Below are 24,008 nucleotides of genomic sequence, written 5' to 3' on the forward strand. Positions count from 1 at the left end.
TGGATGCCCCAGCTGGAGGTGTTGGACAAGGCCCTGCCAAGCAGGGTGGCATCCCTGCCCATGGCAGGGGATATGGAATGAGGTGATCTTTAAGGTCCCTTCCAACCCAAGCCATTCTATGACAAATATCAGAATTAAATACTGCCTATTTACTGCCTAATGGTGATTTGGGGCATTGAAAGTAATTCTAAAGCTCTTAGACAAGTCAATATATACAACGGAGCCCCCCACTTTTATAAATATCTAGTAGGCCTGTAAAACAAAGTCTACATTATAGATATGTAGTATGTGCCGTAAGTGATGATGACACTGCACTGCAGGCCAATTCATTATTGTTGTTCTCTCTCTACGTATATATATTATTTCTTTCCCACACGTAGCAGTAGGGGAATTAACTTTTTCAAAATCAAGGGCTACATCACAACAGCTGCCAAGTCTGTTAGCACTTGTGTCTGCTTTTAGTTCTTACCAAATTTTTACTGATGCCCCTTACACCTCACAGGGGCAATGCTACAGAGCTTTTTCCCCTCCCTTTGATGCCACAAGGTTATAGAACTGATTACGACTTTTCCCTCAACTGTATCCTAAGTGTACAAAATAGTTCCACAGCAGAATTTAAGTATATGTAGTCAGTGTTGATACACTCTTTATAAAACCCCATTATGTAGAGAAAAACACACCACCTTCTGGGAAAAAAAAGATGCTGCAGTTGCACAGAAAACTGATGTAACTTTTTTTTTTTTTTTTTTTTTCCTCAGGCTTAAAGAGAAAGTCAAGACTTTATTGCCAATAATATTTCCTTTTCATAAAATGCAACACTGAAATTATCTTTGAAAACACACATCCAAAATTTAATTGATAACTGAATGAAAATAACCTACCATACAACCAGTCTAAACTGGAATGTACCCTTATTGATACCACTAAATGTAAGTTTCCTTTCTCCAGAGTTAATCTTACAGGGAACAAGTTCTGTATTTATGCAAACCCATGCAAGGAAACTGGAGAGAAGCAGCAAAGAACTCAGAACAGTAACTATACACTAAGCGAAACCAGAGGTAAGTAGTAGCTAACTTTTGCTGTAATCCTGGGATGTATCTATTTGAATATTACAAATTAAATGTCCCAATGTTTCCTTGATATTGTCTGTCATAAAAACAGAAAGCCTAAATAAGCATTGAAATCCGTTGTATACAGTCTGTTTCCTTTACAAAGTCATCAGTTACTACTAGCTGTTCTACTTCAGACAAGAGTTTTGTAAGTTTTTATTCCCATCAACAACTTACCTTCTTTACCTGGAGGAAAGTACTCATAGTTGATTGTTGTAGCCTTTTCTTCAAGTCATTTTTATCAAGTAGAAGGACCTACACCGCTTACAGTGCTGCATAGATTTTAAAGACAGTATTTCCCAGACTTGGAGTTTTCCATAAGAACCCCTTTTTCACTCTGGAAACACTCAAATTAGCGTCAAAACAATACAGTTAATACAGTTAAATTTCTCTGAGAGATGTTACGAACAGTACTAAAACTACCTCTTTTACAAAGGTATACAAAGGAGTCATTGCCTTCTATTGAATAGAGAGTGTAGTCATACATATTTACACAGCTACTGATTTTTCTTTCTATATTTTATTGTCTGTTTGGACAAATGTTTTGCTGGAATATAGAACCATAGAACTATCAAGGACAAGGGGGAATGGTTTTAAACTAAACCTCAACAGGACAAGAGGGTATGGCTTTAAACTAAAAGAGGGGAGATTTACATTAAAGGTTAGGAGGAAATTCTTCACTCAGAGGGTGGTGAGGCTCTGGAACAGGTTGCCCAGAGAGGTTGCGGATGCCCCATACCTGGAGGTTTTTAAGAGGAGGTTAGATGAGGCCCTGGGCAACCTGATCGAATGGGTGGCATCCCTGCCCATGGCTGGGACATTGGAACTAGATGATCTTTGAAGTCTCTTCAAACCCAAGCCGTTCTATGATTCCATGATCTAGGTTGGAAAAGACCTTGGAGATTGTCAAGTCCAACCATCAGCCTGACCTAGTAAGTTTCCTCACCAAACCACGTCCCTTAGTGCCACAACTATGTCTATTAAATACCTCCAGGGATGGGGACTTCACCACTTCCCTGGGTAGACCATTCCAATGCTTGACCACCCTCACTCTCCATGAAGATATTTGTAATACCCAATCTAAAACTCCCCTGGTGCAACTTGAGACCATTTCCTCATCCTATTATGTAGAGCAGGGATAAAGAAGTCAGATAAGACACAAGACAACTTGTAGCGTTCAGCTACAGTTGATTACACTGGGGTTTAGTAATGAACTTGTTTACTATAAAGCAATCTAAAATTTTGCTGCTTTTGCTAAGAGCAGTCTGAAACTCAAACATCTGTAGAAATAGAAACAAATCACAGGAACAAACACCTTGCCTCAGGAATGCTCGCTATTGTGTTGGGTTTACCTGGCAAGGGATTGGTAGGTGGGGAGTTGCAGGGGTGGTCTCTATGAGCAGAGCCCAGCAGCTGCCCCATGTGCAGAGCAGACCCAGCTGCAGACAGCTCTGAAAGGGACCTGCTGCTGGCCAGAGATGCGCCAATAAGTGAGGTTGGTTGGGCTTCTGGGAGAGCAGACTTATGAAAAGGGAAAAATAAAATAAAATTAAAAAAAATATATAAAAAAATAAAAAAACTGCTGTGCAGCAGCAGATGGGAGAAGAGTGAGAACCAGTGCTGCAGACACCAAGGTGAGTGCAGCAGGAGGGCAGGAGGTGCTCCAGGCAGGCAGCAGCAGTTCCCCTGCGGCCTGTGCAGGGAGAGGCCCCTGCTGGAGCAGGCTGTCCCCCTGCAGCCCATGGGTCCCACACGGAGCAGATCTCCACGCTGCAGCCCGTGGAGGAGCCCCCGCTGGAGCAGGTGGATGTGGCCTGGAGGAGGCTGCGGCCCATGGAGAGCCCCCGCAGGAGCAGGCCCCGGGCCGCAGCTGCAGCCCGTGGAGAGGAGCCCATGCAGGAGCAGGGGTCTGGGGGGAGCTGCTGCCCGTGGGGGACCCGCGCTGGAGCAGTTTGCTCCTGGGGGATGGATGGAGCCCGTGGCACGGAGCCATGTGGGAGCAGTTCCTGGAGAGCTGCTGCCTGCGGGCAGCCCACGCAGGCTCAGCTGGGGAAGGACGGCATCCCGTGGGAGGGACCCCACGGGGAGCAGGGGCAGGGAGGGACCGTGAGGGAGCCGCGGAGACAAAGCGTTAGGGACTGACCACAGCCCCATTTCCCGTTCCCCTTTGCTGTTTGGGAGGAAGAGGTGAGATGGGGTGGATGGAGGGAAGGTGGTTGCAGTTTGCTTTGAGTTTCTCAGTTCTCCAGCTTGCTAGTAATAGGTAATAAATTTCATTAATCTCCCTATACTGAGCCTGTTTTGCCCATGACCATAATGAGTGATCTCCCTGTCCTTATCTCAACCCTTGAGATCTTTTAATCATATTTTCTATTTTCTTCCCCCTTTCCCTTTGATAAGGGGGAGTGAGAGAGCAGTTGTGGTGAAGCTCAGCTGCCCAGCTGGCTAAAACCACCACAGTCGTACAACACAAGTGCTGTAAAAATGAAACTACTTGTTTCTTAAAATCTTTTTCTGGTTTTCACAGGAATTAATGCATTTTAGCAAATAGATTTATAGCTAAGTTTTTCTAGTTGCATGCAGCAAATCCCTACCAGCCTTTATGTGCCAGGAGGATACAATGTGTATCTCCTGTAAACTATAACTGATCAGTATCACATCTTGATAATCTGTACCTGTTATCAACTCTAGAAGAAACAGTGTACATAAAAATATTCTTGAAATACAGCTATAATAGTAACGAAGATGTCTATAGAGCTAACTAGGACATTGTTTGCTTACTTTCGTAAGGTCATCAGCTAGCAAATAAGCCAGAGAATCATAGAATATCCTGAGTTGCAAGGGACCCATTAGGATCATCAAGTCCAACTCCTGGCACCACACAGGTCTACCCCAAAATTCAGACCATATGACTAAGCACAGTCCAAAAGCTTCTTAAACTCCGACAGGCTTGGTGCAGTGACTACTTCTCCGGGGAGCCTGTTCCAGTGTTCGACCACCCTCTTGGTGAAGACCCTCTTCCTGATGTCCAGCCTAAACTTCCCCTGCCTCAGCTTGACATCATTCCTGTAGGTCCTCACTGGTGATTAAGGAGAATTGGTCGGCGCCTGCCACTCCACTCCCCCTCATGACAAACCTGTAGACTGCAATGAGGTCTCCCCTCAGCCTCCTGTTCTCCAGACTGAACAGGCCAAGGGACCTCAGCCACTCCTTGTTCATCTTCCTCTCTAGGCCCTTGACCATCTTACTAGCCCTGCTCTGGACACTCTCCAACAGTTTCACACCCTTTTTGTACTGTGGTGCCCAGAACTGCACACAGTACTCAAGGTGAGGCTGCACCAGCGCAGAGTAGAACAGGAAACAAAAAGACACCTACAGTTCAGAGAACAGCTAATCATAACAGGTATCATAAATAATTATGTAATAAAATAATAGAGCTAATAAGCTCATTTTTCAGTGTGATGCTACCTTTATCAAATCTGCCTGCCTTCTCTCACCTGGGCTGGTGTAGATTATGGCAGTAACTACAATAGTCCAGGTAGCGTATTTTAACATCCTTCCAGACTAACATGAAAAGTCTTGTTCCTAAGTGGGCCACATAGGAATTAGTATTGACAAAATCATATTTGTATTTACCACATGTGCAGTACTTTCTCAAGCTTGTGTTTGTTTTTTCAACACCGTAATTGAAAGTCCACCTAATTTCAGAGTGGGAAAGGTGGGGAGGAGGTGGGAGAACTTGTTCTGTCCAGTAAAGCAGGAACATTCTAAAGCTAACATCGTACTTTGCAGGATAGCGTAGGAAATTTTGTTGTCCATTCCCCTCCCCAAAAAGGTATGTATTTCCATAACAAGAACTCCATCTGGTGGTACAATGCTTCATCCTAAAAGTTAACAGTACACAGCAGAAAGGTCATTTACATTTCCTAACATTCTTTATGCTAGGTTATGTACTAAGTACTTCTGGAAGTAAAACCATCTTTCTAAAAACCAGCATTTCTCCCACTGCCATCTATCACAACGGTGCTGATTTACCTGAATATTGTAAAGACTCATCTAAAAGCTCTTTATACAAAAGCCTCAAGTAGCAGCTCCTAGGTACATGCCCAGGTAAGAGTTATAGAACTGTTCAATACTCTGTGATGACGAAAGACAGACTGTAAAAAGCTAGAGCCAAAACCACTTACACTGGCAGGTTCCTAGCATGAAATAAGATGGCAACCAATGGCTACATGCAAAATAACCTCTCTCAGCAGTGGTAAAGAGCAGTAACAAACCTATTTAACTAACCCGGTTAAGTCTTTACTGGAATCTACTGCTGCTAGACTTTATTATTAGTTTTGAAAATAACATCCAAGGATTAGAATAAAGTTTCCCACAACTGAAGTGTTTATAGGGGTAATGCCCAGAGACACCCAAGACTAATGAACAGAAAGCCATTATTTCTAGAAATCAAATTTAGAAGTATCCAGAATATTACAGGATACAAAATGATACTGAAAATATATGAAAGTGTTTATATTGTGTAAGAATATTTATATGTGAATAGAAAATTAAATCATCTTTTACTTTGAGGCTTAATGAAGTCATTTAAGCCACCTTTACTGTCAAAATAAGCAGTCTCTCTCCATACTGCACTACAGTCTCCATCCATATAACCCTTGTCCACCTTCATCACCTCGTACTGCCACGAATTTGAAATGCCATTATGTAGTTCACCAGAATAGGAAATGGATCTAACATGGAAGACATGTTAAAAAACACGTCTCAAGTCTGTCACAGAACTAATGTTAGATAAAAGCTCCAACGACTACAATGATTCTAGCCGTGCTTTTAAAAATACTTCCAGATTAATATGAAGATAACTGCATAAACAGGAATGCAGTCTGAATAAAGCTCTAAAGAATTCATTTTCCAAATGTCAAGTTATATTACCCATTATTTTAAAATAAATTTTTACAAGTCAAGCGCCACTATTCCATTCACATAGAAGTTTTTCCAGCTTCAAAGCTTATCAATTCTAAATATTCAGCAATCATTCAACTTTCAATCAATTCAACTTTAGCTCATTCCTATCACAAAATAAATTCCAAAAGCTTTATCAGAAGTGTCTTTACAGCGATACTTTTTATTCAAAGCTTTCAGACATCAGGCGAATGCAAAAAGGACAAACTTTCCACAATGACAAAATTACAATTGTTTTCCATACAAATGTAGACTACATCTCTAAAAGATTTGGTGTTGTTCCTAAAGGTTGTAAACAAGCAAGGCATTCCATATTAAAACATACTTTTATTAAAAATATCACATAAGCAAATTTAAGCTGGTTACACTACCTTAACACAACTAATGCATGTAACATGGATCCCCTTTCAGAATAAGAAATCTAAGCAAAGAAAGTACCAATAGAAAGTTGTACTGCATCCTTCATCAGCTGAGAGTGCTCACATGATCATCTGGGCTATGCTTCCTTTATAACTTTTTTTAAAAAACAAGCAATGACAAAAAAAGCTGTTCTTTTCATAGTTTCATAACCTTGATTGTGCTGTAGAAAAAGACCAAGTCTTCCGTAAAAAAAGAGTTCATAGTATTGCAAATGCCTTTCCCTTCCCCAACAGCACCTAAATATAAAGAGGTCAACAGTACATGGCTAGAGGTGTATAGTCTAAAATCAATCCCCAATAAGCAGTGGTGTATTACCCTTCCAGCAAGGTTTCTATTATAAAAATCCTGGCATATAAAACTGGGTAGAAGTTTCATTTTTCAAAGAGTACATTGTTCAGAATCAACTATTCACATCCTGCAAGGAAGTTACAGATAGTTTCTTCTAGAAAACTTCCTTTTCAGTGACAAAGGAAATTAAGGCCATCAATCACTCTCAGATTAAAAATTCACATAAATGAAATACAAAAATATGTTGTGCTTCTGAGAAGGCTCTGTTCTGTAGACAAGAATCACCATTATTTGAGGAACCTGGCTGGCGGGGGGAGTTTACATGACCACACAGCTTCTGTTAGATGCCCTTGGGCCTCCCTGTTGTGAACAAAAGAAGTCAGGTTTGGAAAAAAAATCCATTAGTAAAAGGATTAGCAATTCAATATTATATACTGCATATTTTTAATACATGAAATTACTAGCCTGATATGGTCTAGCCAAGAGTCAGAATACCATAAGGCTGTAATACAACCTCTTACATTAAGTTAAAATTAACATTTTTTTAAAAATAATTTAAATTTAAAAATATAACAAAAGAACACTCACCACACAGACATAACTGCAAAAATCTGTTCCTTATGTATCTGATTTTTACTATCTAAATAACCTCTGTAGGACAACAGTTAAAACATACCTGCTGGAAAAGGTCTTCTTCCTCAACAATTACTTCTTCACCTTCATCCTCCTCTTCCCCCTCATGCATGGTTGTTTTAAAGACAGTGCTTCTCTGAGCAACCTCCTGCAACAGTTACATTTTAAAGACTTGGCTCCTCTAAAGATCTGATGCCAATCTACTTGTATTTTGAGAAATGGGAGTGCCATCTGGTTGGAAAGCTACTTGTACAGTTTGTCTATGCAGAACAGTACACAAAGATCATATAACCAGCATTCCTAGCACTTCAGTTTTAAATCTCTGAACGATTAAAAAAGTCTTTCTAACAAGACACGTGTCAAGTTTTTCCAAAATTTGTTACAAAAAAAAAAAAAAAATACTGTAATTTCCTTCAACTGCTACGTCATAGTGACTTATCTACCCAAAATTAAAACTAATCTTACCAACTGCCCATGAACACATTTTTAATGAAAATCGAACTAAAAAAAGGAGATGCTTACTATTATCTTTTACCTCAAAATACATTTTAAGGCAATGCCTAATTCTTGGCAGCTGGGCAACATCTGAACAAGTCATTCTAGTACTCCATACAGGGAGGAGACAGAAATAAAAGAATCCACAAGCTTCCAAATACCACATTTCTATACGGCAATTAAGTTTAAGACAGGTACAGTATGCTGGGTTGAAAAGCAGCAGCAGAAAATATTACTAGACACTAGTATGCACTGAAGTGCAAAGTTCTTACAGTGGTTCTACCTTCATCTTTATAGGGGTAGATGCTGGGATGGCTAAACAGTCAAAGAAGTTTAAACATATCTGAGGTACTTTACCTCTCCCTGAGAATTTTTCAGTATAACTTTCACATCTTCACCAGTGCCCCAAGAATTCTGGTTCTTCCAGATGAGGTCAGTAGGTGGGTTAGCAGTTACTCCAGCATTTGCAGCCCAAATCTGTTGAAGGTTACAAACATTACTTGCTAGTTTTATATAATACATTTCCATGAATTGAGTTAATGAAGTCCATTTAGGTGACACCAATGAATATCCTCTAGTTAAAAGAATACAAGTCTCTGCCTAGCCACTTCCAAAGATTTTTTTTTTTTACTGTAAAATATCCTTATATTTTTAATACAGACTTTTGAATATGTAAATGCATTTATTTATGGTCAGAATTATTGTTCTATAAGAAAATGTGTTTCTGAAAAATGCAGTTCTCTTCACCAATGAGTTATTTTTCCCGGCAATTGATACAATGAATGCCAAATTTAAATGGAAGTGATTGTTTTCTGAACATGTGTATGGTAAGAGCAAACCTTCATACTGATACATATACTGATACACACAAATTGGCCTAAAGCCTGTTTCAGATGAACAGTTGAAGCTCGACAACTTACTGTAACAGTTTGTCCTGCCTTCAGTACATATCTTGAGGTATATCTGTAACTAGCAGATGTGTCTCCTATTTTTCTGATCATCTCCCAGCCTCCCATAGGTTGATCCTAAGAAGAAAAAAATGTTTCCATCAGCAGTCTTTCTATTACACATGTTGGGTATTCTACATTTAAAGACACAATGCACGTGGCACAAGTCATGGTAAAAAATTAAAGCAACAGTCATTGGGAAGGGCCATACTCTCTAATAACTTAGAGCCCAGGTTGTGCTTGTGTTTCAACAGGAACCAGTCCTAGATGGGTGTCAGCACAATGGGTTTGTCCAGCCGTCTCATCTGCCTTAACATGATCACAGCACTCTCATCTGCTGTTTGTACTCCAGCTCAAACAAAAAACAACATATGGGAAAGTCCAGCTGGCATATGCAGGACCAACAAACAAGGACTCCAGGAGCTGGAGGTGCAGCCAGAGCCCCCCCGGCTGGGCAGCACTCAGTGCCTGCCTCTCCCAGGGATGTGGTTACAAAGTTTGTTAAAGATAGAATTAGTATGTCTGGTAGTTTTTCTCTGTTTTAATTTGTGTTAATAAAGGAGGAGATGTGGTAATGTGGTCATGGGGGTCGACAAGACCCATGGCTGGTGATAACATCTGACTCTGAATGATGAGGCCATCAAGAACGTAAAGCGTTTGGAGGGAACAAAGAAGGGTGATTCAGGAGATGCCTCGTTGCCTTGGGTTGCTGGTTCTCCAGCCGTTAAGGCATGGAAGATGGTGGGCTGTTGCCGGGCAAAGCTGTTGACCAAGGAATAGTTAGTGGGAAAGTACTGCTGTGGGCCAAATGGTATAAGGGAGCTTGTCCTCAGTGAGGAAGATGAAGTAATGCCTTCAATAAGAGAGCGAGCGAACTGAAATTATGTCGAAGTAGAAGCAGTTACTGACCCTAAAAGAACCCTGGTATCCATGTGGTCATTACGCCACAAATGCATATACAGAATTTTCAGTGAAAACATTTAATATCAATTTACCTTCAGCATGTAAATAACTACAGTTTTAGTCAAATTGATCTTACCTCTTATTTCAAGAGAAAGCTCAATACATCCTGCTTTTTAATTCTCATGTTACATTTTTAAAATAAATGTTTATCATTTGCATTTTTTTTTAAAGCGTGGTCTAAATAAATACTACAGAAATCTTACAGATACATACTATGTTTTTGGAAGCACAATCTGATGAGACAAGACAATAATAAGACAAGAAGACTTTCTGGAAAATAAATAATTCTTTTTGCTCCTCTTAAAAGATGTTTCTAAATATGCACACCTCTCACTATTTACTCTTTTTGTTAGATAAAAAATAATTGAAAGTAATGATAAGCATTGGTAAATCTAATAGGAAAACATATACAGGTCATCACTTCAGAATGACAGTTTCAAAACAGGTATAGATTTCTTAAATTCTCCCCCCTCCCACCCAACAGACACCTTCCAAATATTAAACAGTGGAATCTGGAAAGTTAATCATTTAAAAATAAAGAATCTTATTTACCTTAATGGTTGCTGACATTCAATTGGTCATTGCAATAAAAATATATAAAATCCTCTTTAAATGCGTACGATATATTTTCTATTTAGTTATATACATTACTCTGTCCGACACTTCTGAGCATCTCCAAGTACGACTTACAACACTGCGCTACAGACTATTGCTGTACTGCTGCCCAAGTACAATAACCATGAATCATCTGTGGCTACTTTTAACTGAACCAATGGCCCACTCATGGAGCAATGAATGTGTAGTTAGATGTGGCCCACAATAGGAGGGAAATCCACGTGTTACATACAGGCATGGGGGGATTACTAAAAAAAAACACTCAGAAACCAAAAAAAAGGGCAGGTCCTGATTCATTAGAAGCAAGCTAAATTCAGGTAAATTAAAGACATCTAGACAACTGTCTTGGTCTAGACAGGTAAATGTTAAGGCTTTGTTCACTGAGTAAACAAGGATAGGCACACCCAGCCTGTAAGTCTTATCCCAGACAGGTAATTAAGATTAATTCATGTATTGACACCTGAGGAAGTGTATCTTCATTTGTTAGAGGGAAAACTTAGATGCTGTGAACCAGATTAATCTTTGCCATTTAAAACATCAAGACAAGGTCCCTTTTGGTAAAGCTAAATGATCTGACTACATTAGACAAAGCCTATGTAACACTGAAAACAAAGAACAGTTAGCAATTCTGAACACAGTTTACGTGCATACAGCACATGAGAGAACAAGAATTACTTAGACCTTTTCTGAAACTGAGGTTACAAGAAGTCAGGTCTCCTAATTCGGCCACTCTACTGAAGCAATGTTTTTTTTTTTTTTTCTTCTCCCAAACTAAGGGAGGGAAAGAAGCTCCCTCTTTCCAAAGGGATACCAAAGGTTTTCCGGTACCCCAATGTCCAGCCCTATCCTGTGATGATTTGTAGATTTTTTCAGTGCTTTGGGAGGGAACAAATTATTGAATGTAACAGTTAACATCCTTTCGATCAAAACATGAGTAAAAAAACACTTCTGTAAATGAAATACCCTTTGATAAATAGATACAGTCTTGCTTCTCCAACTGGTATGACCATCAAACTACTCAGAGAAAAATAATCTGGAAGCTTTGGCACACGCATCAAGGGCTCCTACTTCTAGAAACTGTGGATGCAGCCAAGGAGGAAGGAAAACTACGATTTAAAGAAGCTATATGCAAATAGAAGGGACACTGATAATTACATTTAGACCTTAACTTTCCATCAGTATGCATTTCTTCCAGAGCTTTTTAAAGCAGAGAAACTTCAAAAGAGACTTCTAAGATTGGAAATGGTATAAGCAGACAATGTGACAGTGTTAAATGTAAAGCCAGATCACACTTGGCAAGGTAAACTCTGAAGAGTAATACAACGCTCAGGCGGGTGGGATACCTGATAAAATAGTTGCCAAGAAAATTATATAATTAAAACCAACCATCATCAGAATACTGTATGAAAGCTCATTTTGTGATACACTGATTTCTTTATGACATTTTATACAGCCCAATTTAGCTCCAGAATTAACATGAAGCCTGGGATCTGACCATTGAGGAGGATGCCTTCCACCGCTAGTCATCAGCCCACTGTAAAGTCATGTCATGTTCATTTTCTAACCTGTTCAGAGGTGTTCTTCAAGCGGATGAATTTTCCGTCAACATCTATCTCCTCAATAGACACATTTCCAGTGGCAGAAGCTGAGTGGGAGATGCTGACACTACTGCTGGCTTCAGATTCCTCCACAATAATCCTCCTCCTCTTTCCTCTGGTTGTACGTACACTACGGCTTGATGAAGCCTGTGAAACTGTCACTTGAGAAGATGGACTTGGAGAAAGTTTGAGCCTAAATCAAAGCACACAAGACACACATAAACCACACTTTGTTTTTACTTTTTTTTTTTTTAAAAACCTTGAATTATATAACCTTTTTTCCTATCCTCTCCTCTTCCCAAAGATTTATATAGATAAAGGTACAGGAATACTATAAACAAACAACATTACATCAAAAATTGAAGCTGCAGGTTCTTTAACAAGTTAAATAAAATGTTGTTGAATGGGTGATTAATATTTTGGGAACATGGAATACTAAAGGATTATGTTAACATTATAAAGTATCTGTATGCCTTTGGTAGTGACTGGATTATTCCTGGGTATCTATAAGAAGTTAAAAAAAAAAAACAAAAAAAACTACCACCACCACAAAAAAAGTCTCATAGGGGCTTATGCTTTTGTATGAGATTTAGGCAAAAAGCCAATGGCACAACTCTTCGTAAATTGTATTTTATCCCCACGTTTGAGAGGTATCAGCCCAGATGAGTGATATGTCAGTCAAAAACACTGAAATACCAAACAATTTCAAATGACAGCTGTGGCTTACTTAGCAAAATATTGCTCAATAGTGCTGAAGCCTGGAATCACATGTGAAGAGTGAATCTATTTGATAGGCTGAGTAATCATAATAGCTATTACTGTATTAAAACTATTTTAGCAACATCTCACAAGTGGCTCACAATTAAATAACCCTGTAATTATCTCTGAAAAACAATATTAGTAGTGGTGCCAAATAGATCCACAAATGACAATTCACTGTTTCCTCAGGGATGACTCTTGATAGTGGAATGATATCTGTTCCCTGGGAGAACTGCTGGTCTAATACTCAAGCAGGTTGCTTTCACAAAGACTTGAGTGTGTATCAGACACTTCATGAATACATTCCCAGAACTGCCTTTTAACAGAATTAGGCAAGTGAAGCATATATAGAGAGACACCAACATCTGTTGCCATGTTCTTTCATACCTCTCCTCTTCACCTTCCAGCAGTTTCCGATATGCATTGATTTCCATATCCAGTGCCAGTTTAACATCCAGAAGTTGCCCGTAGTCATTCAACTGCTGCTGCATCTGATTTCTGATCTCTGCCATTTCCCTGTCTCTCTCAGATAGTATTTTGCGGCAGTTTTCCCGTTCCTTGACCAAGGTGTCCTCAAGCTCTTGCACTCTATTTTGCCATACTCTAGACTAGAAAGCAGTGAAAAAACATGAAAACATCAGTGGTCTAAAGGAAAGCTCCAATCTCCGATCATTCTGCTTTTCAGGTAACCTCAAACTAAAAAAAAAAAAAAATACAGGTCAAGCATTTTCCCTCTCTTTCAGAATTCAAACTCACCCATATTCTTCCTCCTGTTCTCTACATTTTCTTCTAGAAATGTAACGCCTTAAGTTCCAGTGAAGTTTGCAACCTACTCTGGAAGGGAGCTACCTACTTATTTTTTCTGAAATCTGAAAAACATTACCATAGCTGCCTTCACTCAGTTGAGAAAAACTGATGTAAAGAGTCAGACTGCTGAAGACATGCTGGGCAGGACAACACAGAATGAAAATGCAGCTCAGTGAACTTCAGATCCTGTAATAAGTAAGCGTTTTTTCAGATGTCTCTTCCTTGCTTCAGCCTACTGCTGCCAATTCCAAATACTATGAGAAAGTTTCTACAAAGGAATAGGGTTTGTTCTCAGAGAATGATAAAACTTGTCTGCCTACCTGCTGAAATTAGTGGTAATTGGTCCACTAGGAAAGAGAATTTGTTACATACTTGAGAAAATCACATCAAGCAAATAAAATTTAATATTGTATACACAGAACGGAATGCTTGCCAAAGAATAACTCAGTAATGACATCTTTAAGATTTACTTTCCCCAAGCATGTTTTCTCTGTTTGATAGTCTCTGAAAATCTTTTAAAGGACAGACATGGAAACCAATGCCTCAGGATCACCTTGCCTGGTGTTAAGTAACCAAGTCGGATATGCAGACATGCTGCTCAGGAAGTCATCATAGCCCAGAGACAATGAAAACAGGCAGCCTGCAAGGCTGAGGCAGAGGACCAATGTAATTAGTTACCAATCCTAAGACTCAATATTGAGTTTATGAAAAGGAGTTCAGTGTCACATAGAAAACCCTAGTGGAAACAGCTACAGTGTTCCACGCTGGTAATCCAAACAACAATCAATGATGAGTTTTCTTCCAGGAGAAGAAATCTAGTTGAAATCAATGCTAGCAATCTGAAAAGAAACTTGTACTTGTTGACACCACTGGCATTACAAAAATCACAGCAATCACAGCAGCAAAATTTTTAGGTGGAGAGTTATAGTCAAACTTGCAGAGAGTCATTTTGATAGCCTTGAAGTTCACAGCAAATAACCCTGCTAATTCAGAAGCAAGTTCTCTGAACCTAGACGTCACTTAATGTAAGCAACAGAATGCAGATAATTAACTAAGAAAGAAGGAATAAGAGATCCCTCAGAAACACATTGACTGAGCCACCAGAAGAAACACAACAGTATGTAAAGGCAGGAGGAGTAAGAGCTAAGTAGACAGAAGTCTCAATCCACTTGTGCAACTTCACGCACACTGATTGTGTCACCTGATCTTTTCCAGAGACAAACTTGTCTACATAATAGGAAAATTGGTACTGCTTGTACCCTTAAAGACAAATCCAAGTCGTGAAGTTGAACATATTTACAAGTTAAGGGAAAGACAGTTTTTGATTTTTAATGTAAAAAAAAAAAAAAAAACAATTAGCAGGACGGAAGGGTCACAAATAGCTTGTTACCTCTTTCTGAAGACTGTTGAGAAGGGAAGAGAGTGTTTCAATTCTTATGCGACTTTCATCAAGCTCTTCTCTTACTGACTTGGCTGTACTATCGCTCATCTCAGAGGACAGTTTAGCGTTGTCAAGCTGTAGTAGATCAAGTTAAGACATTTAAAAGAAAAAATATACACCAAACAAAAACACACGCTACACTAAGCTGCAAAGTTCCTCTCTGCAGCTCTAACACAATGAAACATCTCTCTTTAAGGGAGAAATATGGCAATTCAATTACCATTTCATATTGCTCTATCTGAAAACAGAATCCTCTGAACATTTATACTAGGATAAATAAATATCCATTAATAAATTAATACCCATTAATAATGTCTTCAATAGAAACTTTGAAAGTTGGACTGCTAAGTTCAGTTTTCATGCTGGTCAGTATTTACCTTTATCTATTTAAATACTTTAAGTATGCTTAAATAGAAGCTAAACTAAAATTGCTAGTTTTCTATGAAAACAAGCAAACTAACTGAGGCTAATTATCAGCCAAGTTAGCACATAGGGAACATGCCTTTGGATTTCAGTGCCAGCACCAAGAGTCACTACTTCTTCATTTTAATCACTACTTCACACAAATATTTTTATGTATTTAAGCTAGCTCTAACATCCTGCTGATCACCACCTCAACTTGAGCAGCACCACAAACTTAAGTTGTGTTGAACTTACAGGTACAGATCAAATGGTATAATTTCTTGTATCTTAAAGAAAAAGGAATAAACTCAATTATGAAAGGTTTTTCAGATTAGAAAACAGGAAGAGATTTTTTTTGCTAGCTCTTATTTTAAATTACCTTCTTTCTCTAGTTTTTTCAAGTCAGATTGAAGCCCTGAGGATAGGCAACGGCACACTGTCGCCCCACCTTGTTTTTAAAAACACTAACTGCAACAAGCAGCCACAGAAACTGGGTTCAGTTGAGAAATCAGGATCCCTCCTTACAGAAATGCTGAATCATTTAGAGGAAGGAAATTATGAAGTATAACTGATTTCAGTTTGAATATGCTTTCACTCTTCTATAGAAATACAAACCATTGGGTGTGGTAAAGCTTTCACACAAGAATTTTTATATAGTGTCTGAGGACTGAGGATGCTGTCTTCTCAGAAAGCTATTTTAAGAAATAAGCTCTATACAAAACACAGGACACCTTATTGATCAAGATTGTTACAATATTAATTATAATAAACACATTAACTTCCTTGAATTTGTAGCAATCCCAGTACAAATCTTCTTCTACACAGTTCAGTCACGCTGTGCTTTCTACACTTACATTGTTGTGCTGCTTGAGTTTTAACTCTGCTTCTAAAACAAGACCTGAAAATTTACCTTCAAAAACACTGATTTTGAACCAAGCTTCAGAATTAAACCCTTTGAAGTGCAAGTAATTATGTTAGGATACTTCCATTTACCAAAGCAAAAATAAAGAACATCAGACTCACTTTGACACGGTAAGTCTGTTCAAGATCTTCTTTGTACAGCTTAATTTGTGCATCATGCTGTTCTCTTATTTCCTGAAGTGCTTGGGTCAGTTTATGTTCATATTCAATTTGGTGACCAGAACCAACCTCAACTAAGCGAGTTTCATGTTTCCGTCTTGTCTCATTGATTTCCTAAAACCAGAAAAATAAAACAGCCATTCAATGAATGAGGCAAAACAAACTATAGAAGACTATCCACTGAGTCGCTAGTAATATGTTTTTTTAGCTAGTCTTGTGGGTCTTCATTAGAGTAGTTTAATGCTGTTTCTACTGCAGGTTTCTCACAGGGCTGCTTTCCCAGTACACCAGCAAAGCACCTTATTTTGCAATTGAAAACACTTAGGATACTATCGGCATGTGAAGTCACATTTCCTTCTGAGAGCTGCCTACATTTTCAACACATATACCTCAATATGATTAGATTTTAGAAATAACCCCCAATTCTTATCTATCTTTCATACTTGCTCAAAATCAAAGTACTATGAAATTAAACAGTCAGTCAGTTTCACTATCAACATTTTCCCCATTTATTTGTATGCTTAATCTTGATGGATGAAAAAAATGAGGATTCTAAACCCTAACTAAGCTGAAAACAGAACTAGCAGGAAATGTGCACGTGGAATGAAATACAGTAGGGTTATGATATTTTTGTTACTACTTTAACTTTTCTCCTGAAAACCTTGAAGCACTAACAAGTGGAAGGAAGTGTGGCAAGAAGAGTTCTAAAAGAAACACCCAGCAATTGTTTATACTTTTCAACAGTATCCTATCAGAAAGTTCTGAAATTTAAAAAAAGTTCATAGGTTGTGTTTGAGTGTTATTCAACACTTTATTTCCCATAGAAGCACAACATGAGAAATGATTAGTCTTTCTTACACTATGAAAAGATTGTACATACAAGATTGTACCGATGACAGAATTTAAACACAAAATGTAACACATGAAGCTATTTTACAATTTATAATATCTGAGTTCACATTACTTTTGTATATTATAAAGATGGAAATCTTCCAGCTAGAACAGAAATAAATCCTGCTCTGAGTGGGAGTTTAAACCAGATGAGGCTCATCACAACCCAAATTATTCTACTACTCCAGAATTACTTCCCCCCCTCGCCCCCCAGTTTCTTTTTTCCTTTATAAATACAAATACTTCACACTAAGGTAATTTACCTCCTCATACATATTTTTACGGAATTCCAAATCCTCAATGAGACTTTGACAACGATTTTCAAGATCCACCTTCAGTAAAGTTTCATCTGCAAGCTGTTTCTTGGCAGCAGCTAAAGAAGCTTCAAGCTTTAAGAAAGAAAAAATGTTTAGCACAACAAATACAGAGCAAAACTCACATAACACAACCTCAGCTACCTACACGTACAGTTAATTAACTGCATTTTAAGGGTGAACATGACAATCAAATACAGTAGAAAGCACTCATGCATTTTTCTCCCCTTTGTGATTGCTTGCACAAGTGAATTACAGATATTGCACATTGATAAATTGCATTTTAATGCTAGTTATCAAATGTCCTTACAAATCTTCATTTTTTCTGCTTGGCAAGTACCAGTTTCCTGATTTCAGATATCTGTTAAACTCATTCTTATGAGGTAGTGTTGCTTGAAATTGCAAATCAGATGCTTCAAAGGGTCAACAATACTAGCACAAGACTTTTTTCTTTGTTTTATCAGATGTCCAGGACCTAGACAGCCACAGGCAGAACCGCATGGAGTGCACAGAGAATCACAAACTCAAAAGGTAGGAAGCACACTGAAGTATAAATCATACTGATACTTCTGCTTCCATGGAAAATCAACTCTATGTTCTTGGTGCATGTGTCTTTTCCCATTATGAGAAACAACTAGCGTCTTTTCTCCAGGACTCTCTCACTGCCTCAGCAACTTTCCAATTGAAGGACTATTCCTAATTTTTATACGGAATCTTGCTGCAATTTAAAACTGACACTTTTTGGTCTGCTTTTGACTTACACAGAAGACTGACTGCAGTGGTCTTGAAGATTAAGACTACAACCACGCTGTCAATGGAGAGTTTGTTGTCTACTGCAACTTCCAGATTCCTTCTGGAAAACTGGTACTGAGCTAGTTATTTATTGCTTATGTTTGTGAAGTCAGTCTCTCCCCACAACCTGTTCTACAGTTTGTCAAGTCTATTTTGAGCTCTTGATCTGTTTGTCAATATAAGTGTTATCCCTTGCTATTTCACAGAGTCTGCAGTTTTAAAAGCACTATTTCACCATTCATGCTGTCCATAAACCAAACCAAACTGGACACAGACACCTAATTCAATACTCTCCAATTCTGATACATAGTTTCCTTCTAGTTTTGACCATGACAGGTTTGTATTCATATTTTGGCTACGGAGTTGCATGTCCACAATGACATGGTGTTTATATTATAGATGTATTATACACAAATCACCTCATCTACTGACAGAAGCTTAATAGTTAAATATGTCTGCTCACCTGTACAATTTGATCTCTTAAATCGTCAAGTTCTCCTTCCAAACTTCTCTTATCACCAAGAGCTGTGGCCAGTGCAGCTTCTTTAGAATTGAGTGCTGCTTCAAACTCTTTAAGTTTGTCTTGGGCTCCATTAAAATCGGACTCCTTTTTTGCATAGCTGGAATAAAGGAGAGAAAGCTGTAAGAAAATGTAGAAATGCCCCAAAGTAGGCTGGTGACTAATACAACAAGGTCTAATCTGAACATCAAACTTCAGACACGTAATACAAACACCGTCTTGGCTTAAATTACTTCAGTTTAAATAAACTCCTTAGTTCTGTTTTGTCATCCCATCCCTGGGGGTGTTTAAGGAGAGGTTGGATGTGGTACTTAGGGCCGTGGTTGAGTAGGCGATGTTGGTGGTAGGGAAGCAGTTGGACCCGATGATCTTGGAGATCTTTTCCAACCTTAATGATTCTGATTTTACATAGCAACAGCCGAATACTTTGCTTGAGCTGTAGAAACCTGATCACAGGGGAAACAGCGTGTCAAAGGATATTAAAAGTAAGGCATGTATGGAAAGGGGAAGAAACTGTATCTGTTAAAGGTCTTTCACTTTCTCTTTAGCAGGCCTCTGCAAAAATGCCCTGTCCTCACCAGTTTTAATAAGTTCCTACCAGAAATAAGTTCCCACATCAAGAGGCCCTTTCCATAGGGTGGAAACAAATAATCTTTGTTGTCTTTTATCCATGTAGGAATTTGTGGAAATCCACTGTCTGGGCTGCAAATAGCCCTCTTCCAAGCAACAGACCAATTTCTCAATTAAAATCAATGTTCGCAATGTAAAAGCTGTAAGTAGAAGCTGCAGCACAGTGAGCTGTTTTGCAACACATAATGGCAAAGTCCACAGATCAGAGGAAAGATACCCACGTCCCATCTATATGAAAGTCCATGCCATCAGTGAAACTGCACTGGTGATGAGGTACAGATGTCTTTTTCTTTAAGACAAACACTCAGGGTTTCCAAATTACCATTCAAATTAGTTTTCAGGTCAATGCAAGTGGTCAAACAGTGTCTCATGGTGTTACTCTGTAGAAGGATGTACATAAATAAAGCAACCAAGGAAGTAGTAAAATAATTCTAAAATGTTTATTCTTTTCTCTCTGGGATATCCAGATTTTTCTAGTGAAGGAAGTAGCATATTTAAATGCTTATAATCAAACTATGAACATTTTACAGGAATGGTCAGATTAGGACAACAGCTAGCGGGTTCATGTCCAGTTTTCAAACTTCTCTGAAAAAAAATAGCATTCACAATGCTAAACTGACTAAAAATAGGTAAAGATTCTTAAAAACTAGATTCAAAGGGTTAAAGCGCTAATACATCTATTACTTTTCAAATCACGGTACAGAACACACAAGAAACGAAGGCAAAGCTTCTCATCAAGATGAGACCAGTCAAATCAACCTACAATTTTAGAAATGAGAGACTTCTAAATTTAAAAGAGGTTTTTCCAAAATAACATAAGTACATGTAATTAATATCATGCTCAAGAAAAGTGTGCACAAAGGCTTGCAAAAAAATCTTTACAAATTGAAGTAATTTGGGGATGATTTAGGCTTTGCAGCCACGAGATGGCAGGCTTTATGTAACAGACTTAGTACTATCTAATCCTATCATTGTTGGGTAACACAATACTCACTGAGGTCATACACAGCAAAAGCCTGAGACACACGGGCTATTCTAAACTCCAACATATTTTCAAGCATTTATTGTCATTTCTGCTGCTCAGCACCATCCAGTACAACAATGCTATCTAGTTCCTCATGGCACTTACCACTTCTTAGACCCACCAGTTCTTAACAGTTAGGTCCATAGGTCAGACCAGAGCACAAAATTTGGGTTTTGGCCATGTGGGCTCTTACTTGTAACTCCATTACTCATTGGAGTAATGCTACCCTGTCATTCCTCTCCCCCCACGCCTGCTAAGAACTTCAGCATTCAAGGACGCTGTGTGGCAGAGGAAGAAGAACAGGGAAAGATGTCTTACTATGGTGTACACCTACAGTAAAAAATCTCTCCATCATCTTTTGGGATAGATGAGGGCCCATACCAGGTCCTCATTGTTTGATTACTGATGGATAACATTTATCCCAAAAATGCAGAAACTCTCAGCCTCATAAGGCTTCATGCTGAAGTCAAGCCTGTCAAGTTGGATCCTGAGACTAGAATTCCTGTGTGACCAGACTGCTTTGAGAGCTGTAGTATGGCCCTCTCTGAATTATTCTGAACTTCAAAATAGGAAGATTCTCTATACTCCTTAAATAAAGTAACTTTAAAAAAAAAAAAAAATCTCCCCCAGTGCAAATACCTCTATCACTTACAAACTGATATGCAGCTGAGAACAGAGTTTTTACAACTGAGACAGAGAAATGTATGTATTGTGGACTAGCAACAACAATTATTAAAACCTAATACACTACCTGTACTACTAAGTTAAGCACTGCCAGTTACATCAAGTACTCCCCTTGCTTGTTTGTAACAAGACTGGCTGTGAAGCTATCCTATAATTTAATATGACTGAAGTCATATTAAGAAAAAAAGCATTAAAATTTAGTTATTAGCGTTATGAGATGTCTAACTATGATACAACTCATCTGAACACATTCTCAAGAAGAAAAAAGAAACTGAAGGTCAACGCTTCATTTGCTGAAAGCCAGATGAAATCTCAGCAACTCAGCAGTGTCATCCCAGCCCTAAAGAAATACAGGAAAGAAGGGCAACAAGATCAGAGAAACCTCTGAATTATGGAAAGAAACAAATACATATAATATATACTTCATCCTCACACTTAGTAATTTTAACAGGAAGAACTTCAGCTTTCTGTAGGAGAAAAAAAGCTAGTTGTTGATATGCTGAAGCTGCATTTTAAGACAAAACAAACAAAAATGGAAAAACAAACAAAAAGAAAACCAAACACCTTCTTGTTGCAGTGTTCAGAACTGTGCTCCTTCAAGTACTTCTGCTCTTGAAAGAAACAAAGTGAAGAATTAGTTGTTGGCTTGCCTCTTCTTCAAAGAAGAAAACTGCTTTTCTCTTGTTGTAGCACTTGGATCTTTTTATCCAAGGAATTGTGTGATTTATGTGAAAATAATGCAGAATTAAGATCTGACCAAAAACAAGACAGTTCCCCTTTATTTTCTCTGTACTTCGGGGAGAACTTGCGCTTCAAAACTGTAACCTGTATCACTCAACTCACAGAGACTCTGCAGCATGCCTCTCAACTGATACTACCAGCACTGCTCCCACTAATAGAGTTGCAGCCATGAGTGCTTTAGAAAAGGCTCTGCACACACTGCAACAAAACAACTCAATCTGTTTTCCCCAGCACACTCCAACCACCCAAGCAAGCTGACAGTAGCAAGGATGCCAAAGTGCCATTCTCATGAGTGCAAGCAACTCTGATGCTGGGGTACATCTGCCCACAGCACCTTTACACAAGATAGTTTCTCACACCAGATGCAGCCTAGTCAATGCACGGAGGTCTAGATGGTTTGATTGGCCCACCGTTCTCACAAAATAGCTTGTAAAACAGAAAAATGAGCTCATACAACTCTAAGGTACTGTGGTTAAGCTGTATCTGGTTACCTGTGGCATCTCATTTAAGACTTATTCAAAGCTCTCAGAAATATGAATGCCATGGTGCTATCACCACTCTCGTGAGCTAACTAGACCACTCCGTTTGCAAACCAGTGACGTGGCCAAGACACTGAATAGCTCAGTGAAAGAGGAAGGCTCCCTTTTCATGCTCTCGCAATCACCCTTCCTCTTTCCTCATCTCTGAAGTTCATGAAACACCCTAGAACTTCTTTGCAATCTCCTTGAATTTCTTACTAAGCTAGCAGAAAAGCCACCCTGCAAACAGATAAAAATACTTTTACACCAGTTTAGTAAGATGAATAGACCCCTGGGGTCAGATAAAATCACACAATGATAAGAGAAGCAGAAAGATTGCTCCTTTCAGACAGCAGCTAGATCTTAAGCTGAGCTTGGGCGTGATTTAAAGTTCCTTTGAAGCTGACCAAGTGCAAGACACCAAGCACCCTAGGGAAGATCCTTTTCAGTCTCCCAGCAACCTTCAACTCATTTCTGCCTGTATTTAGACAGCTAGATCACAAAAGAAAGCATTACTAGCAGTAACCTCCAAAAAAAAATGGCTAATTCAAGAAGCAACTAGCCAAGTGTTGTAACTAATGATAACGCAGATCATACTTACTGCTCTGTAAAATTACATGGTATTGCACATTGTGTTCATTTTCCACCAATAATAGAAAAATGTGAAAAACTAAAGAACAAATCTAGTCATTGACGGCTAGGTAAATAAAATATGAAGCATTTGTTTTCCATGTTTTGTTTGTTGTTGTTGTTTTTTCCCTAAAGGAGAGGGAACAATAAAGCTGTGTTTTGCAAGGATACAATTTACAAAAACATAAGAGACATCTGTCTGAAAGCATTAATGATTGTGTAAACATATCAACATGACAAGAAGAGTGATAGGACATGCTTGCCACTTCTAATGAATGTAACTTGGTTTCAGATTTCTCATTTTATCCAGTTTATTTGACTGGAAATGGTGAGTGTTTAATACTATTGCTGAATGCATATCCCCAATCACTTACTGCTCAATCATGTCTCTTCTTGAGGAGCTCAGCTGACAACGTGAATCCAACTACTCTAACCACCAGTCCTGGCTGAGCCTTTACGCAAGTACTGCATGCATCAAGCCACTGCTCAAAATTCATTATTTTTACAGGATCTGAAAAAGAAGTGTAGAAGCACATGCGCACATGGTTTCATAAAATCTGATGAGTTTCTTTCTGTATTTGCCCAATCCTAAGATAACTCAGGATTCAACAACTGATGACCAGTTCACTGAATCCATGAGAGTGGTATGAAGCCATTTTACCGATGATTAAACATTCCAAAGGAGCAGAGTACGTGTTTTTTTTTCCTCTATAGTACTTCATGTATATAAAAAAGAACATGA

The 24,008-nt window shown here is 38.6% G+C and overlaps 1 protein-coding gene across 1 annotated transcript; it reads right to left on the reverse strand.

Moving 5' to 3' along the window:
- Positions 1-6,217: 6,217 nt before the first annotated feature.
- Positions 6,218-23,777, reverse strand: LMNB1 (lamin B1). The gene is made up of 11 exons (XM_035310644.1): positions 23,641-23,777; positions 18,983-19,139; positions 17,677-17,802; positions 16,466-16,636; positions 14,990-15,115; positions 13,180-13,400; positions 12,001-12,226; positions 8,831-8,935; positions 8,268-8,387; positions 7,459-7,563; positions 6,218-7,142 (listed from the first exon to the last, which is right to left on the reverse strand). The coding sequence occupies exons 1-11, from the start codon at positions 23,649-23,651 to the stop codon at positions 7,101-7,103; spliced, it is 1,410 nt and encodes a 469-aa protein (XP_035166535.1). The 5' UTR covers positions 23,652-23,777; the 3' UTR covers positions 6,218-7,100.
- Between the last annotated feature and the right edge of the window lie 231 nt (positions 23,778-24,008).

The sequence above is a fragment of the Oxyura jamaicensis genome, chromosome Z (genome assembly GCF_011077185.1).
Source record: "Oxyura jamaicensis isolate SHBP4307 breed ruddy duck chromosome Z, BPBGC_Ojam_1.0, whole genome shotgun sequence".
Taxonomy (NCBI): domain Eukaryota; kingdom Metazoa; phylum Chordata; class Aves; order Anseriformes; family Anatidae; genus Oxyura; species Oxyura jamaicensis.